This window comes from Dothidotthia symphoricarpi (assembly GCF_010015815.1).
Source record: "Dothidotthia symphoricarpi CBS 119687 unplaced genomic scaffold P153scaffold_5, whole genome shotgun sequence".
Taxonomy (NCBI): domain Eukaryota; kingdom Fungi; phylum Ascomycota; class Dothideomycetes; order Pleosporales; family Dothidotthiaceae; genus Dothidotthia; species Dothidotthia symphoricarpi.
In genome coordinates this window covers 1377306-1391619 of record NW_022985012.1, presented here as the reverse complement: position 1 = coordinate 1391619, position 14314 = coordinate 1377306, and the positions used below count along the sequence as shown (strand labels likewise).

Sequence of the window (14314 nt, the reverse complement as noted above, 5' to 3'; positions counted from 1 at the left end):
CCGGTTCACTCAGCCCCGTACAAACAACCTTCTGGCGGACTGGTAGTTCTGTAGCGTAACCTCGATTTGGTACCTTTTTGTACAGGATCCACAATTTACACATAGCATAGCAGTATGAAGGCTGTTCACACCGCATTTCAACAATTTAGTACCTCCGGAATATCTCCCGCTCGCAAACCCGTTTTGTTCTTGTTTGGTGCACTTCTGTTCAACCTAGAATCAGAGTTAGGTGTAACGTTCATGATCCAAAATGGCGAAGTCTTACCATGAAGAACCGCAATATCACCCGTAGTCCACTGAATCTTTATCTCCCACTTCTTGATCTTCCACAAGCCATCGTTGCCATCCTTGACAAGATCTATGAAGTACATGCACGACGACGTGTACGACGTGTCCTCCGGCTTGAGTGCATCGTCCGGTCGAACATGATACGCGAGCGCGTTCGCAGTCATGGATGCCGTGTCCGCGCCGTCCTTGAGCTCAATGCGGATATTGCTGATAATATGCGTGGTGATCAGGACGAAGACCTTGGAAAATAATTCGTTAATTGCAGTCCAGCCCTCGATAGTACTTGGGCCAACGACAAGACTCATGCTCTCATCCTTCAAACACCCTGACTCGAACATGTCCCGATTGTTGCTGTCGATACCGAGGGCGCAGCGGTAGAGAGCATCTGCGACGGCTTCGCGTGGACTAAGTGCTGTGAGTGTGACTAGGTTGGACATTGCGTCGAGAGAAGTGTACTAAAGAACTCTTGGCTAGAATACAGTTGCTATGGTTTAGATCACCGATACTCCTCCTTTATAGCGGCGAAGCTTTATATTTGATTCTGTCTGACACAGTGGGTCATCATGGGATTACCGGATTTAAAAAATAGAAATCGGGAAGCCCAGGAATTATCGGAGGTATCTCATCGTCCGTCAAGTTCTGTCCACGGTTCTCGGGCCGACTACTAATTCGTTATCAGAGTGTGTTGGCATATCAGTACTGAGCTCCATGTCAAAACTTCCGGCGCATTTTCGGATGTAGAGTGTGGAGTCTTACTAGAACCAAAACTGCTTCTATTAGAATCCTTCCTGTTGCACGTTTTGGTCGTTGTGCGGCTTCTTTGTGGCCAGTTGAGATCGAGGTCGAGGCTGATGGAGATAGTCTGACCTAGAGAATAGCGTGTGAAGGCGTCGGGTTTCTGCTACGTCATTGGGTGTAGTCACCCCGCAATCCAACAGCACCAGGCAGCAGCTGAGACTCCAACAAAGTGAACAGCCGCCGCGGCAACACCATATTGATCTACAATCAGATGCTTCTCACCGTTTTCACGATTCATCACTATCTACTAAAGAAGAATCTGTCCCGACGCAGGATTTGCCCACTAGGAGACTAGCAGCTCCCCGATCTCAGTCTAGCGATTAGCCTAACAGCATCCCAGTTCGCGGCAATGGCTGAAGCGCTTGCCGTAGTCGCAATCATCTCCAGCATCGTCCAGCTCGTAGACTTCACATCAAAGGTCGTCACCCGCCTCGACGAGCTTCGTTCAGACACGAGCGATGCTCAAAAGTCGCTAGGCCATCTGAAGGCCGAGCTACCTGTGCTGGTCCGCGCTCTCCAACTGATAGAGGAAGCCATCAACAGCGGACTCTTCCCGAAGGGGTGCGCAACCGCGCTCGTACCGGTGGTCCAAGGCTGTGAGGAGTCGATCCGGGAGATAAATTCGATACTAGCGAAGACACTGCTGAAACAAAGTGACGGACGCACCAAGAAGGTTTTCAAATCAATAGGCAGCGTCTGGAACGATGGAAAGATCGAGAGCATCGCGAAAGCGCTACGGGACTACACTGGAACGCTGACATTTTATTTTGCTGCATCATCCTCGACGTTACAACCTCTCACAGTTAAGACAGCTGTTGAAATGGAGGTATAGCTAATAACGGTCACTCCAGACGCGAAGCTCGTCAAGATACGACATTGGCTGTCAGCACCAGATCCGTCTGTCAACTATCAAAAAGCCCTGGCTTTGCGTCAGCCTGATACTGGTCTGTGGCTGCTTGGAAGCGATTTGTACAGAACGTGGCGAGTCACGGCTTCGGCCGTCTGGTTGCATGGTATTCCAGGATGCGGAAAGACCGTGCTCAGCTCAACCGTAATAGAGAATGTTCTCAAGTATACCGCAGGGGATCCTGGCAAAGCAGTTGCCTACTTCTACTTCGACTTCAATGATCAACAGAAGCAGGACCCCGGCTTGATGGTCCGATCACTAGTTTGCCAGTTGTCACAGCAGTGCATTAAAGCCTCCCCTGGTCTTGATGCGCTCTTTTCGTCTTCTGAGAACGGTCAGCGACAGCCTTCACTAGATGGACTTCTTAAAGTCTTGCAAGAGCTGGTCGAAGGGTTTCCATGCGCATACATCATTCTTGATGCCTTGGACGAGTGCGGTAGTCGCAAGGAACTCATGGGCGTGATCAAGAAGATGTCTGCGTGGCAATCGCAAGGACTACATCTTCTGCTGACAAGCCGCAGAGAAGGAGACATCGAGACCACACTAGGACGTATCTTGAAAGGCGAGAACATCTTGTGCATTCAGACTGAAGCAGTCGACCATGACATAAAGTCCTATGTGCGTCAGCGACTCTCCGATGAAGAAAGCTTGCAGAAGTGGAAGGCGGATACCACAATCCGGCAACGGATAGAGAGTTCGGTAATGGAAGGAGCTCACGGAATGTAAACACTCCTATTCTGATCTCCGCAAATAGCTAGACTCATAGAATTAGGTTCAGATGGGCTGCTTGCCAGCTCGACATCCTTGGAGAATGTCGTAATCGGAGACAACTCCTGCAGGCTCTTGCAGATCTCCCACCAGACTTGGACGAGACATACAACCGGATTCTTGGTGCAATCAAGAAAAGCGACATTCCATATGCTATTCGCATTCTACGATGGCTGGCCTTTTCTTCAAGGCCCATGATGCTAGCAGAAGTAGCTGAGATTGCTGCTATCGATGCCGACCGCCGTCCAGGCTTCGATCGCGACGAGGTGCTCGAAGACCCGTTGGAAGTGCTCAGCATATGCTCCAGCTTAGTGACTCTAGCAGCTTCGCATAGTGTGGACAGCGATAGTCGATACGACGTTCCTGTAGGGTCTGTGGTCCTCTTGGCACACTACTCTGTGAAAGAATATCTGATTTCAGAGCGCATTCGCCAAAGTAAAGCGAGTATATACAGCATGGATCCTGTCCTCTGTCACCAACATATAGCCAAATGCTGCATTCAGTACTTGCTACAATTCAACACGCCACATGCTCTGACCGAAGAGAATATCCACGAGTTTGCGCTGGCAAAGTATTCAGCAGGTGAATGGGTAACTCATTCAAGGACAAGCGAAAGGCAAGAAGCAGGATTGGTTGATTTAATTATAGTTCTGTTGAACGTTAAGGAACGAACGTATCGAACGTGGACTTGCCTTCACTATCCTGATAGCCCACGGCGCGGACCGGATTTCACACGTACTCCATGGGAGATCGCTCCGCCGCTATACTACATGAGTCAGGCTGGTTTAGTAGATGTGGTAAAACGACTACTCTCAGAAGAATATATTCATGTCAACATCCAGAGTAGCTACCGTGGCAGTGCACTCACAGCAGCGTTATATAAGGGCCACAAGTAGATAGTAAAGCTGCTGCTAGTTAAAGGCGCCAATACTAATACTTAGGGTAGATCCTATAGCAATATACTCTAGGCAGCGTTATATAAAGGCAGTAAGCAGATAGTAAAGCTACTGCTAGACAAAGGCACTAATATTAACGCCTAGAGTAGAAACTATAGCAGTGTACTCTAGGCAGTGTTAATTAAAGGCAGTAAGCAGATAGTAAAGCTACTACTAGATAATAGCGCTAATATTAACGCTTAAGGTAGAGAGTTTAGTAATATACTTTAGGCAGCGTTATATAAAGGTAGTAAGTAGATAGTAAATGTTATGGGTATTTCTATCTAAGCTCCTGTTGGCCTACCTTTAGTAGACCTCTAGGCTAAGGGCGTAAGACCCTTAGAGCTCTAGTATATAGTACTTATAAATCCCTAGGGCTTATACCCTAAGGATTTATCTAATCTCTTAATAAATACCTATTTATCCTATATCTTAATTACCTATTTATAATGCCCTTATAATTTAAATCCTTTATACTCCTCCTTAGAAAGAGTAGTTAATTTAAGATAAATAGGAGCTATTTTCTTTAATAGAAAAATAATACCTTCTTAAAAAGAATAAAATGTTATACCTAAGAAGGGCCTAATAGTATTCTTATCTAGGACTAAAAGTAACCTAGCCCTAGAGTAAGGCCTAGCTACCTATATTAAAGACGTAGAGAGCCTAGATAAAGAAGGAGAAACCTCTAAGTAAGAAGTAACTTACTTCCTAACAGAGAACTAGCTACTTAAGGAAATATATAAGAGCCCCTTAGAATAACCTTTAATTAAGGAAATAAGCTATATACTTTCCCCTAGAATATAGCTAGGAAGTAGTATTAATAGGGTTCTAAGGGTAATCTACTAGTTTAGTATTTTGTAACCTCCTTAGGAATTACCCCTAAGGGTCTATACGTAAGTAGCCCTACTAAGTAGTAAGTAGTATATTTAATTAATCTTAGATAGGCTCCTAGAAGAATAACTTTAAGGTACTAGCCTAGAATATATTATAATCCTAAAAAGATACCTCTAAGTTACCTTATAGTACTTAGGCCTAGGACGCTTTGCTGCCTTAGTAGAGCCTTTCTAGTTAGTATCTAATATAGTAGGAAGGCTAATTAGGGTACTTAATATAGTAAACCTTAAGCCTAAATTAGGTATAGAATCCTACGTTTCTACTCTCTAATAAGTAGATTAGTAGGTTAAGGATATAGATATAGTATTTAAGTACGCCTAGGTACTAGAGGACTCTATAACTAGAACTTACTAAGTAATAGGTACTATCTAATATAGAGTATACTAAGAATTAATCTAATAAAAGATTAATAAGAAGGTAATCTATACCTAGGCTAATATCTATATAGAGGAGTAGAAGCTAGTGTAAGACCTAGTCCTTATATAGTATAAAAACTACTTAAAGTTTTAGAACTTTAAGTAGTATACTAATAACTTAGTTAACGTATTCTTACTATACCTAAACTATAAGGAATCTTTACTCTATTAAAGCTTCTTTAAGCTTATAGATAGTAGTATAGATAATAAGTTAAAGATCTCCTTAGTATAGGTAAAGGCCCCTAAGGCTTACTAATAAGAGATTTAGTGTAATAGAGTATTAGAGACTATTACTAAATAGTTAGAGTTTAAGTAGGCTCTCTGCAACGTAGAGACTACTATAGGTATAAAGATAGAGTTAAAACTATTAGACTCTATAAAGCCTAAATAAATAGCTACCTTCCTAACTTAAGGTAGCTATAAGAAAAGATATAACTTTAAACCCTTAAGATAGTACTAGGACTAATCTACTAGTACCCTGCCCTAGGCCTAGAACTAGGGCAGTAGGTAAGCAGTAAATACTAGTAATAATTAAGATAATAAGGGGAAGAGTTAGTAGAAACTAAATTAGAAAACTAATACTAACTAACCCTAAGACTTAAAGAGCTAAGGCCTAAGAAAAGAAAAGCCCTAATTATAAATCTTTCCTAATTATAGCTAGGGCTAGAGTTAAAAGGGAAATAAACCTATATTAAAGTTACTATAATTTTATAAGGGTTTAATAGGTCTATAATACTCCTCTATACACTATATAACTTAGGTGTAGAGATTAATATTATTAACTAATATATAGTTAAGGAGAGGAATCTCCTCTATAGTCTATTTTATTAGAAGCTAGTAGTAAGCTTTATTAATAGTAACTATTTAAATATTCTTAAACTATATAAACTTATACTCTTATATAGTAATATAAGGGGAACTGCTAAAGAAGTAGGCCCTTAGATATTCTAGGTAGTAAACTTTATAGGTTATAACCTTATACTAAGGTACTCTTAGCTGTAAGAGGTAGATCTAAAGATCTGCTTCTTAATAGGTAAGTTTAAATAGTAGGCAGATAATACTAATAGAATTTAGTTACTCTCTGCAGAATAACTACTAGATAATATAAGTCTAGGGAAAAGAGTATATATCCTCTACCCTAGTAATCTAGCGTATAAGCTCCTGCCTAGTAGCTAGGAAGCTCTACGTAAGGAACTCCTATAGAAAAACCCTAAAATACCTATACCTATAGGCAGGGTATAACTAGAAGGGGATATAGTTTAAGATATAAAGTACTATTACTAAAAGAGGATCCTCTAGTTAAAGAATAAGTCCTTAGAGATTATTAATTATCTTTACTACTATATATAGAACTATCTAGACTTAGCCTAGCTACTAGAAATAGTAGCTTATTAAATAGTTACTAGTATATATAATAAGAACCCTAATTAGGCTAGACTACCTTTAGGCGTAGCCTATATCCTAACTAATAATATTAAGATAGATACTCTATATCTAGTAGTTAAAGATAATACGCCTAATCTAAATAAATTAAAATTTATACTAGAGAAGCTACACTATAAGTAGCTTATATTTAGTAAGTATTAAGTAGGTATACTTTAACCTAATAGGGAGTATAATTACCCTATTAACTTAAAGCTAGAGACTAAGGTCCTAAATCTCCCTATCTATAACCTCTCTAGCTATAAGCTAGAAATTCTATAGGACTACCTTAATATAGCCTAGGAGAAGGGATAGATCTATTCTAGTAAATTACCTATAGGTACTTTAATCCTCTTTATACTAAAAGCTAATAGAATAATAAGACTTTACGTAGACTATTATAAACTAAATAAAGTTATAATTAAGAATTAATACCCTATCCTACTTATAGGTAAGATATTAGATTAATTATTAAAGGTAGCTATCTTCTTTAAGCTTAACCTCTATAAAGCCTATTATAGGCTATAGATTAGGGAGGGTAATAAGTAGAAGACAGCCTTTAAAATAAGGTATAGCTATTTTAAGTATCTAGTTATACCCTTTAGATTAGTAAACGCACTAGTAATATTCTAATCCTATATTTATAAAGCCTTAGGTAGCCTAGTAGATTATACCTATATAATATATCTAGATAATATCTTAATCTACTCTAAGAATAAGAAAGACTATAATACCTACGTTAAGGAGATCCTTAATAGGCTTATTAAGTAGGGCTTATATTATAAGGTAAGTAAATATATCTTTTTAATAAAATCTGTAAAGTTCCTAGGCTTTATTATTACCCCTAGTAGTATAGTTATAGACCTAGTAAGGGTATAAACTATTAGAGAGTAGCTAAAGCCTAAGGGATATAAGAATATCTAAGTATTCTTAAGTTTTATAAACTTCTATAGAAGATTTATCTATAACTACTCTAGTATTATACGCCTGCTAGTAGACTATATAATAGCTACCTAGTCTCTAGCACTAGCCCCTACAGGAGCTAGCGTAGATAGAAAGGGGAAGAAAAACCTAAAGAAGACTTAAAAGGGTCTAACAAAATAGTATTAACTATAGAGTTAGCCTAATAAGGTTTATAAGGCCTTTCTTTCTATCTAATTAAAGTTTACTAAAGCCCCTATACTCTAGTACTTTAATCTAGTAAAGCTAGTAATAGTCTTAACTAATATATTAGACTTTACTATAGTAGTAATCTTACTTTAGCCCTAAATATCTAAGCTAGTAACTAACCTTTATTAGAAGCTAGTAGTGTTCTAGAGCTATAAGTTTACTAGCCTATTAATTTAATAGTATATATATAATAAGGAGCTTTCTGTAATTATAGAATTATTTAGGTAGTAGAGATACTACCTTAAATATACTCTATTAATAATTTAAGTCCTCTCTAATTATAATAACCTTTAGTACTTTATAACTATAAAGGAACTCTTCCCTAAATAAGTACATTAGGTAGAAGAGCTAGCTTAATTTAACTTTAAAGTTAAATATAAGCTAGGACTAGAGAACCTAGCTAATAGTCCCTTAAGATACCCTAACTATATATAGGGCCTTATAGTTAGAGAATAATAGGTACTTTGTAATATAATATTACCTACACTTTAACAGAAGCTTTAAATATAGACCCTTTAAAAGTCTAAGGCTTAATTAATTAATTAGGTAATTTTAGTAGAAGACTACTTTAGGGGTAGGCTAGTATAGCTCTGTTAACCCTCTAAAATAGTCCCTAAACAGGAATTCCCTAATAGTAGTTTAGCTACTAGCAGTGTACTACCCTTAGCTCTTAATAGCCCTTCTATAGGCTATAATAGTTAGGGTTAATCTAAATTATTTAAAGCTTAGGGGTAGGACTTTAATATAGCTATAGTATTAGACTATAAGCTTAATAATTAGGTCCTAGCCCCTATATACCTTATAAATAAAGCTATATAAGGGGAAAACACTTATACACTAGAAATTCTAGAATAGCTCTCTAATTTTATTAGATAGGTTTAAGAATAGAATAAGGCCTATTCTGTAAATAAAGCGCTAGTAATACAGAGAGATAGTAGAGTAATTAAGAGTACTACCTTATAGGAAGTTAACCCTAGTAGTATCCTATATAGGAGTAGGAAAGTATAGATTCCTAATAATATTACTTTACGCTAAAATATACTTATAAGGAACTATAATAATCCTATAAAGGGTTACTATAGAGTTAAGAAAACTAGAGATCTCCTTATAAGGAAGTATTACTAGCTATACCTTAAACTAGATATCTATAAATATATTAAAAGGTATACTACTTACTAGTTAAATAAGATTTAATAGTATAAGCTATAGAGGATACTAGTACCTCTCCCTATACCTAATATAGCGTAGTAATATTACTTCTTAGACTTTGTTACTAACTTACCTAAGTTAAAAGACAACCTAGGAAATATATATAATTTAATTCTAGTATTAGTAGATAGGTTTAGTAAGTATATTTACTACCTCCCTATAACTAAAATAATCTTATTTTAGAGAGTAGCTAAACTACTCCTTAAATAAGTATTCTTAAAATAAGGACCCCTAGATACCCTACTATTAGATTATAGCTTAGTGTTTACTAGTTAATTCTAGTTAAATATATACTACTACCTTAAAATTAACTATTACCTAAGTATAGTATTCTACCCCTAGACTAATAGTTAGACTAAAAGGCTAAACTAGAAGCTTAAAATATACCTATATATCTATATAAACTATAAGCAGGATAACTAGGTCCTATTATTACTATATACTAAATATATATATAACTCTAAAGCGTACTCTATATATAGAGAATACCCTATTAAAGTAGTATTTAGGTTAAACCTAAAAGGCTTTAATAGAATTCTAGATAAGCACTAGTTAAGGTAACCTCCTAAAGTCTAGGATAAGGATATAAAGGCGCTAGAGCTCTACTAGTAAGTTACTAGGAAACTTACTTAATAGTAAGAAATATAGAAAGGGGTAAAGTAGAGCCTTAAGTATACCTAGAAGGGTATAATAAAATAGTATAATACTAAGTACTCTAAGAAATACTATACTAAAGGTAAGTAGGTACTTCTTTAAGTAAAAAATATTACTACTAGGTAGCCTTTAAAGAAATTTAACGCTAGGTACCTTAGGCCCTTTATAATTATAAAGCGTATTAGGAAATTAGCCTATAAACTAGTACTGCTACCCTCTATAGAGCGTATATATCTAGTATTTAATATATTATTACTTAAACTATAGCAGGAACCCCTTACTAAGAAGGGCTTCTAGCTAGGGCCTATATAACTTCTAAAGGATACTCTACCTAGAGATAGGTATAAGGTTAAAGGAATTATAGAATACTATAATACTACTGCCTAAGGGCAGAAGTATAGGGTAAAGTAGCTAGGTTAGTCTAATAAGGATACTACCTAGGAACTACTTAAGAATCTTAATTACTATAATAAGATTCTCTAAGACTATCTAGTAAACCTATAAGATACGTCTTAGAGTACCTACAGGCTGCCTAAGAGACATAGGTAGAAGGTAGAGGCCCTACTAGATCTAGAAGTTAATAATCTACTAAGGTAGAAATAAGGACATTCTAGGAAGAATATTTAAAAGGAAGGAGAGAAAGGAAGCTAGAGCTATAGTATAGTAATTACCTCTAAAACTAAAATTATAAACTAGTACAGAATAATATAGGCCTTAGTAAAGATAGAAAATTATAATTATTATTCCTTATACTATCTAAAAAAACTAAAATATATATCTACTAAGGGAACCTTTATAGTTACCTATTAGAACGCTATAGGGTTAGAACTAATACTACTAGGGTTACGCTTAGCTATTAGAGAACTAGAAGAGCTAGTAGTAGAAGCCTTCCTAGAAGTACTACTAGCTACCTTCTAACTAGAAGTATAGAGAGCTACTAAATAAAGACGCTTCTAAGGTAATAGTAAGAATAGGATCTCCTTCTTCTTAGTATTAGGAATATTAGTACTGTAGTAGTAGAAGCGCTAGTTAATATTCTTAGAAGCGCTATTATATAGAAAGTAAGCCTCTATAGGAGCGTAAATAATAATATTATTAGGATAATATAGGCTAGTAGTACTAAGACCTAACTAGAATAGATTAGTAATAGAAAGATACTAGAATAATAGTAAACTAACCTTATATTACTCTAAGTTATACTAAGCAGAAACTTAATAAGCCTAACTAAAAGCTATAGTAAAGAGACTACTATTAGTAATAGTATAGTACTTAGTATAATTATACTTAAGGAAACTCTTATAATAAGCCTTAGTATAGGTGTAAGTATTTACCTAGTTAGCCTATACCTAGTTATCTATAAAGAGTATATTAGAGTTAGTAGTAAATATAAAGCTAGTAAACTCCTAAGTCTTACGTAAGGCGTACTTAAGGTAGTAGTTAAGGATATTAATAGTATAATAAAACTTAGGTAGAATCTATTAGAGTTAGTAATAAATAAGGTATAGATAGAATAGAATAGGAAACTTACCTTAGTATAACCTTTAGTCTTAGTATTAGAATAACTACTATAGATACCCTAACTAGCCTTACGTTTATAGTACAGCTTATTACCCTACTATAGCTTAAAAAATAATATAATAGTACTATTAGAAAGGCGCTTTTAGGAGGTAGTAGTAAGAAAGTTAATATAGCCTATATACTAGAAGTAAGTAAGGGTAGGCTAAGGGGCTATACTAGTAGGGAGCTAGTAGATCTACTTAGGTAGAAGTATATTACTAATATAGAAAGGTAGAAGCATAGTAAGTTAATAAGAAGAAGGTTATTATAGTAATATTAGAGTTATAAGGTAATACGTAGGTATTTTATACCTATCTAGTATATGCGTATAGGCCCTCTAGGACTACTATAATACTACACTGCTTTACCTTACTTTACGTATACTAATAACTATAAAAAGTTATTATAATATAAATAAATAATAAACGCTGCTTAAGATACTAGGACTATACCTAGTAGACTACTTATAAAGAGCTAATAGACCCCTATAAAGAAACTATAGTTATAAACCCTATAGAGAGTATAATAGGCACTAATATTAAAGGAAGCGCCGCCTATATAGAATAAACCTCTAAGGAGGCTACTAGTAATATACCTTATAAGGATAACACTAGCCTATAAATAATTATATAAGTTAGTGTAAACGCTAACTATAATAATAGAGTAAGTAAATAATAAATTATTATAAGTAAACTCTATATTAAGCCCTTACTTTATATAATTATATATTATAAAGCCCCTAGAATAGGGCTAGGGAAGTAATAGAGCCTAATAAACTATCTATATAGTTAATAGGTACCTAATAAGGCAAAACTTATAAATATAAAATTACTAATAATAATATGTAGTAAGTATAACTACGCCTCTAAAGATTATAATCTAGAGATAACAGTAAATAGGACCCTCTATAGAGGCCTAGTAGTTACCTATAATAAACTAGGCTACGCTTACTAAAGTTATAAAGACTTAGTAATAAGGATATAGGCCTAGTATAGTAGGCCCCTAGGCTAGATCTAAGGACTAGCCTAAGGAAAACTTAAATAATTTAGTACTAAATTTCTCCTAAACTATTTTCTCTTTATAGAAGGTTTTTGTAAAGTTTAATTAAGGTAACTATATAAATTAAATACCTATTTATCTACTCTAAAAATTCTAGTAGTTTAGGATAAACTATAAGAAAGAGAAAGGCTTTGTTATAGGTATTTCTATCTAAGCTCCTATTAGCCTACCTTTAGTAGACCTCTAGGCTAAGGGCGTAAGGCCCTTAGAGCTCTAGTATATAGTACTTATAAATTCCTAGGGCTTATACCCTAAGGATTTGTCTAATCTCTTAATAAATACCTATTTGTCCTATATCTTAATTACCTGTTTACAGTGCCCTTACAGTAAAGCTACTACTAGATAATAGCGCTAATATTAATGCTTAAGGTAGAGAGTTTAGCAATGCACTCTAGGTAGCGTTATATAAAGGCAGTAAGCAGATAGTAAAGCTACTGCTAGATAAAGGCGCTAATGTTAACGCCTAAGGTAGAAACTATAGCAGTGCACTCTAGGCAGCGTTAATTAGAGGCAGCGAGCAGATAGTAAAGCTGCTACTTGACAACAGCGCCAACATTAACGTCTAGGGTGGAAATTAGGGCAGTCCGCTCTTTGTAGCTTCGCGTAGGGGCCACAAGCAGATAGTGCAACTGCTACTTGAAAGAGGCGCCGACGTCAACCTCGTCCTCGATCGCACATCCCAGTACCGCACCGCGCTCGAGGCAGCGACAGCGGGACGTGAAGAGGATATAGTACAGCTACTGCTCGACAAAGGCGCAACACCAATCCGCACGTAGTCCGGTACGTTCGAACAAATCTCATTACCATTTTCATCACAGTGTACTCTCTATCCTACAACAAACCGCACAGAACGGCTAACCAGCGCCCAGGATCCTAGCGACATGACCCAGTTGCATATTCTCCCATCATACCTTCATATCTTTTCTCGGCGTTCAGGAGTACAGAACGAACAAATCCCAGCGTGGAAAACACAAGCGTATAAACGCCATTAACGGCCTGAACTGAACTGAACAGAACTGAACTAGCACAAAGTCACACATCTCAAACCATCATCACATCACCATTTAAAACTGCACCTTTCCACAAGAAAACACACATGACATATGCATGACACAAGTCCATCTTAATTGAATGTTCATCCCCACCCCCACCAATTCTTAATCGTATCCCCCAGCGTCGCCTGCCCAGCCTCCTTGCGCTTCATGCGCTCCATACGCTCAGACAGAAACGTAGCCTCGACTTTCTTCGCCATGCCCGTCTGCGCACGCAGCTCGCCCAGCATGGCCAGACGCTCGAACTCCTGGTCTTCAGGGGGTAGCTCGGCGAGTTTGCGCTCGTATTCCTTGCGGGATTCGGGCTTGATCTGGCTCCATAGTTCGGTTTCGTCTTGTGTAGATGATGAAGATGCTGCTGCCTTGCGCTTAGACAGCACGCTGTCGAAATTAGGTACGGGACGGCCCTCCTCCCTAGCCTTTTCCATCTCAGCTTCCTGCGCCATCATCTGCTGGTACAGTTTATCCGCGTGCATCTGGATCCTCTCATCCTCGTCAGGGGTGCGCGCATCCATCGTCAAGTACCCGAGGGCTTTCATGAACTTGGACTGCACGTCGTAGCAGCGATTGAACCGCATGGATTCTGCGTGGCACATTGTCCCCCGTGACCACCAGCTGGATGGGTTGCGGAAACACTCAAACTGCTCCATGTACTCTAGCGCACAGTTTTCCATCGCCGCTCTCCCTACACTGCCTTGCCGCGCATTGTAGGTGTCGACTAGGTCGCGCAGGCGGTCTTGCTCGGATTTTCCCCGGTCGTCGATGGTGGTTTGCGGCGTGTAGTTTTTCCAGAGGTGCGCGTAGCGGCCATCTTGGAACTGGGACTGTGGGGGGACGTATGGCTTCGTGGGGTCGGTGGGGGTTGGTGTTTGGGCTTGTGTTTGTGATTGTGGTTGTGTGGGTGTTTCGACAGGCTTTTGTTTTGGCTGTGAGGGTAGTGTGGGTTTTGGTCCTGTGGGTGCTTCGGTTTTGAGGAAGTCGCGGAGGGTGGGGTCGAGGTTCTCTTGCCCGTTTGGGGGCGCGTCGCTGCTCCAGAGCCAGCCCATGGTGAGCGTGGTGTTATGGGGAGTGGTTTTGGATGTGGTTTTGTGGTTTTGGTGTGTGGTGGGGACTGAATTGAAGAGTGGAGTGAATGAAGTGGGTAAACGGGTGGTCCTAGCTTTCCCTAACGCGTCGGCGTCATAA

The 14314-nt window shown here is 37.9% G+C and overlaps 5 protein-coding genes across 5 annotated transcripts; 3 read left to right on the top strand and 2 right to left on the bottom strand.

Moving 5' to 3' along the window:
- Nucleotides 1–208: 208 nt before the first annotated feature.
- On the bottom strand, nt 209–725 carry P153DRAFT_354971 (uncharacterized protein; the record flags this gene model as incomplete). The annotated part of the gene is made up of 2 exons (XM_033666538.1): nt 209–213; nt 266–725. 2 exons carry the CDS (start codon nt 723–725, stop codon nt 209–211), a joined length of 465 nt encoding a protein of 154 aa, XP_033526745.1.
- Nucleotides 726–1246: 521 nt separating this feature from the next.
- On the top strand, nt 1247–2079 carry P153DRAFT_189443 (uncharacterized protein). The gene has a single exon (XM_033662429.1). It carries the CDS (start codon nt 1436–1438, stop codon nt 1916–1918), a length of 483 nt encoding a protein of 160 aa, XP_033526744.1. The 5' UTR covers nt 1247–1435; the 3' UTR covers nt 1919–2079.
- Nucleotides 2080–2404: 325 nt separating this feature from the next.
- Nucleotides 2405–3306, top strand: P153DRAFT_272713 (uncharacterized protein; the record flags this gene model as incomplete). Its single annotated transcript, XM_033662918.1, has 2 exons — nt 2405–2715; nt 2766–3306. Coding segments are annotated over 2 exons (852 nt in total), but the record flags the coding sequence as incomplete, so codon positions are not given.
- Nucleotides 3307–12655: 9349 nt separating this feature from the next.
- On the top strand, nt 12656–12853 carry P153DRAFT_285514 (uncharacterized protein; the record flags this gene model as incomplete). Its single annotated transcript, XM_033663404.1, has 1 exon — nt 12656–12853. A coding segment is annotated over one exon (198 nt), but the record flags the coding sequence as incomplete, so codon positions are not given.
- P153DRAFT_364766 (uncharacterized protein) lies at nt 12854–14221 on the bottom strand. The gene has a single exon (XM_033667674.1). The coding sequence runs from the start codon at nt 14173–14175 to the stop codon at nt 13213–13215; it is 963 nt and encodes a 320-aa protein (XP_033526741.1). The 5' UTR covers nt 14176–14221; the 3' UTR covers nt 12854–13212.
- Between the last annotated feature and the right edge of the window lie 93 nt (nt 14222–14314).